The sequence below is a fragment of the Leptonotus elevatus genome, chromosome 14 (assembly GCF_054856555.1).
Source record: "Leptonotus elevatus isolate MCC_2025b chromosome 14, RoL_Lele_1.0, whole genome shotgun sequence".
Taxonomy (NCBI): Eukaryota; Metazoa; Chordata; class Actinopteri; order Syngnathiformes; family Syngnathidae; genus Leptonotus; species Leptonotus elevatus.
In genome coordinates this window covers 14318206-14322418 of record NC_141252.1, presented here as the reverse complement: position 1 = coordinate 14322418, position 4213 = coordinate 14318206, and the positions used below count along the sequence as shown (strand labels likewise).

General features: G+C 41.5%; 1 protein-coding gene across 1 annotated transcript; it reads right to left on the bottom strand.

Annotated features, from left to right (window-relative positions):
• Positions 1 to 203: 203 nt before the first annotated feature.
• Positions 204 to 3924, bottom strand: nkx2.4a (NK2 homeobox 4a). Its single transcript, XM_086094829.1, has 2 exons — positions 3387 to 3924; positions 204 to 2124 (listed from the first exon to the last, which is right to left on the bottom strand). Exons 1-2 carry the CDS (start codon positions 3757 to 3759, stop codon positions 1460 to 1462), a joined length of 1038 nt encoding a protein of 345 aa, XP_085950955.1. The 5' UTR covers positions 3760 to 3924; the 3' UTR covers positions 204 to 1459.
• Between the last annotated feature and the right edge of the window lie 289 nt (positions 3925 to 4213).

The following is a 4213-nucleotide window of genomic DNA, read 5'->3' as shown; positions in this document are numbered from 1 at the left end:
ATCATCGTGGCGGGGTGTCATCACCCAAAGGGCTCCACAAGTCATTTTCCAAACATGTTTAAATGACCACCGGAAATGAAATGTTAGACGCCATTATCGGCCGCTGCTTTTGGAGTGATGAGCTGAAACACTTTGGAGTTGGTTTGCACAAATCATTTATCTTTTCAAGAGATTGATCGCAAAAATGCGTGTGTCTCCCTGTGTGTGCGCGTGTGTGTGTGACAAATCTGAAAACGAAGCGTCTGTATTACCTGTATATGAATGGTGATAGTAATAAATACATATAATACAGTAACTCTTTTATTCATTGGAATAAAAAAAAATCGGAATATAGGTAAAACAAAACACTTGAAAAAACGACATAAATTATTATTATTAATATCAGCATCTAATATATGTTCAAATTGTAGCTCACATAGGCGACATTAATTTATATTTACTTTTTAAAATGTGCCTTTCTATATTTAATTTACACACTACCTGTTAAAACTGTAATTTCAATTATCTAGTTTTATATTTGTTGTGCAACAGAGTTTGCATGCAGTCAATCCAACTCCAATTCGATTGGGGCAAAGGAAGGCCTGTTAAAACAAGGTAAAAGAGTTGGATAAGAGTTTAAAATGAAAATTATATATACACACATATACATACATTAGACAATATTTGCTGGTTAATGATTGCTAATGTCTTATAAGGGCGTATCTTCCGGTCTTGTATTTTTGCAGATGCATGCAGTATAAAAGCCAGCCCTCCAAAATGTCACCTGAACAATACTGGCTCCCTCATCGACCTTGCTTTTCTACTCAATTTGGTCACAGTCTCAGCATAATGAAAATGCACTTCAAAACAGATTCCTTTAAAAAAAAAAAAACTTCTTCAGAAATCGCTCTCACAATTCAAGTTATTTATTCTTATTGTTCACTTGGGTTGGAAACATATACAGCAGCTCCATTTGATCGTTTTAACTTACAAAAAAGAATAAAGAAAACATAAAAGTGGACGCAAATAACGATTATTATACAATTAACGTATTCTTGTGTTAGCCAAATATACAAGTCCCTAATTCGTTTAAGAATTCTAATTGAATACATTTACAATATGACAAAAATCCAGCTTGGTGACTTGAGCTCCCCCTCTTTTTTTTTCCCCAAACATAGACTAACATTAAAACATCATGAGGGAGGTCCAAAAGATTACAAAAGGGGTCCAAAGCGTCTTGATTGCTTTTCAAGGGCCAGCCGTGTGTGTAATGTTCAAAAATAGACTCCCTTCTTGAGAGATGTCAAGAAAATGTGCCCTGATCAGCTGGTACTCTCGCCTGCGCGGGCCCGGGGGCTGCGGGGCCCTCACTTTTGTCGTATTCTATCGAACCCATATACTGTATTTTATGTCTATATGCGCGTGTTGAATGGGCTCACATCCGCAGGTTGATAGAAAAAAAAAGTGACTGCGCTTGGTCCTACCACGTTCTGCCGTAGAGGAGGTTCGAGCTGACCATATTACTGGTGTAATCTACAGCTGAAGTGTCTATTTGAGCCATGGTGAGCTGGCTGTGCAGCGAGGGGGGGCTGGGCGACATCTCCTCCAGGTCCAAATCGTTCACCTGCTGCTGGTTCTGGTGTTGGCCGAGCACCACACCGGCCCCGTTCTGCTGTTGGCTCTGTTGGTTCTGCTGCACGGCTTGTTGGTTCGGCGTCGGCGTGTTGGAGGCGTTCTGACACGGTTTACCGTCCTTGACCAGAACCGGTACGGCTACGCGCCTCGGGGATTGGGCCTGTTGGCACATGGTCCCGTCCTGCTGTTGTTGTTGTTGTTGCTGCTGCTGTTGTTGTTGTTGTTGCATCTGCTGCGCCGCCTTGTCCTTGGCCTGACGCTTCATCTTGTAGCGGTGGTTCTGGAACCAGATCTTCACCTGGGTCGGCGTCAGGTGGATCATGCTGGCCAGGTGCTCCCTCTCCGGCGCCGACAGGTACTTCTGCTGCTTGAACCTCCTCTCCAGCTCGTAGACTTGAGCCTGCGAGAAGAGGACTCGCCGCTTCCTCCTGGGCGCAGCGTGCAGGGTCTGCATGGACTTGGAGGGGTCCGCCATTCCCGTCAGACCGCCCATGGCCGCCATGTTCATACCTGTGGAAGGTCCCATCAATCTAGAAACTTAAACATATACATACATATACGTGCGTTCAATCAACGCAAGACATCACCGTTCTGCCTCACGTTTGTGTGAAATCGCGTAAAATATAATAGTGGAAAAATATACAGTATATTCTTAAAGCGGATGGGTCAAAATCTGGGTATTAAAAAAATTAATAACAAGAAGGACCCACCCGCTACTTGGGTCAATTTGACCGAACCCAATTTTGGTAGTTGTTTTTGGAAAGAATAAAAAGAAAAAAGAAAAAAAAGTGTTGTTTTGAACAAATAACTTGGGCCAAATTGAGCCAAGCAGCGGGTTCGGGTCAATGTTTTTTTTTTTTTTTTACCATATTTGGTTATTTTTTGACCCAGCAAGTTTAAAGTGAAGATGATTTACCATTACAAAATATTACTATAGCTGTCAATATAGGAATTCTATTTATGATAATGATGTAAATAATTACACTTTTTGTGTTGTTATTTATTATTTATCTCTGAGATAAATATCGAGTAGTGTTGTAATTGAGAATTTAATGAGATTGGTTCTTAAAACTTCATAATTATATAGGCTAATAATGATGGACGTCTAATTATTTTGGGGGATTTTAAAAGGTTAAAAGTCATTATATTTTACATTAAGATACATAAACAATATTAATATTATGTTTAAAAAAATCTATTTGGCATAGGCCTATATGTTCGAAATAAAAAAGAAAAAAAAAAGATACCTCATGCGCTGCTATTTTATTTAATGTAATGCGTAAATGGTTTAAACATCTTAAATGCTAAAAAGGCTTTACATGTTAATTGCGACTATACTACAATTACGATATGAAGAAAAATGGTGGATTTTCCAGGGATTTGTGTGTTATTTAAAACGCGAATAGAGCAGACGAATTTGATTACTGCAAGTAATATACATTTCAGAAGTTGATGCTCCATGATTAGTTAAACATATATAAATAAAACGTGTGCATAATAATAATAATAATAATAATAATAATAATAATAATAATAATAATAATAATAATAATACATTTGATTCAGCCTTGCAATAAGGACCATTATTGTCATTCGTATTGTGTCCTGGGAAGCCGATAAATCAAAATATTGTAGATCCACTTGTGTGCTTAATTCTGCTAAAGTCACCGTGCTTATTTCGATTACAGGAGAGCAGAAGAGGGCGAAAAGAAAAAAAGAAGAAGAAAAAAGCTGCATGTGCCGAGTAAGTCCCGCGGCGTGAGCGCACTTACTGGTGGAGTATCTGGGATCAGGGTTGGTGCTGTACCAGCCTGTTGCTGCTGCAGCACTATTCCTCATGCTCTCCTGGTAGGACGGCAGCTCGCCCATGTTGCCAATGCTCCCATTGCAGTATCCCCCCATGGCGCTGTGGGAGAACTGGGACACGGAGTGCGGCATGTGATAGGCGGCCGCCACGCCGCCGTTGTGGCCCATGGAGTGCTGCTGCATGCCGCCCTGAGACACCTGCGGCTGCCGGTAGGCTCCCAACGGAGAGCTCAGGTTCCCCGCGCCGTCCATGCCGCTAAACTTCTTGTAGGTCTCCTCGATTGGACTCAAAATGTCTGTCACTGAAAAAGGCGTTGTGTGCTTTGGGCTCAACGACATGATTCAGAAAGCAGGTAGATTTTTGGTGTTGGAGCAGATCAAGCGTGTTGTTGTATCGGCTCTCTCCTTGTTGGGTGTCTACGTAAGAGAGGGCTTGGAGTGCGCCTGAGATCCTATTGATCGCCTTGGAGAAGGAGGCGAGCCCAGGGCGCTCTTAGCCCGGGTTTATTGGAGCCAGGAGCCAGGTTTATGACAAACACCGGGGGGCGGAGCCACGCGCCTCCGGCAGCAAACAATGCTCATTGATGCTTTACTCGCAGAATTCATCTAAACAAACTTGGCTTCGCACCAACAAGGGGATCACGTAAAAAAAGAAAAGAAAAATATTTTCTTTTGTCCTGAGAATGACCCACATAAGCCACATTCATTATTAGCTTTTTTTTTTTTTTTTCAAGCAAACTTTGAGAGCACTTTGAAGAGATACTGGACAAGCATATCATCAAAGTGGCACATG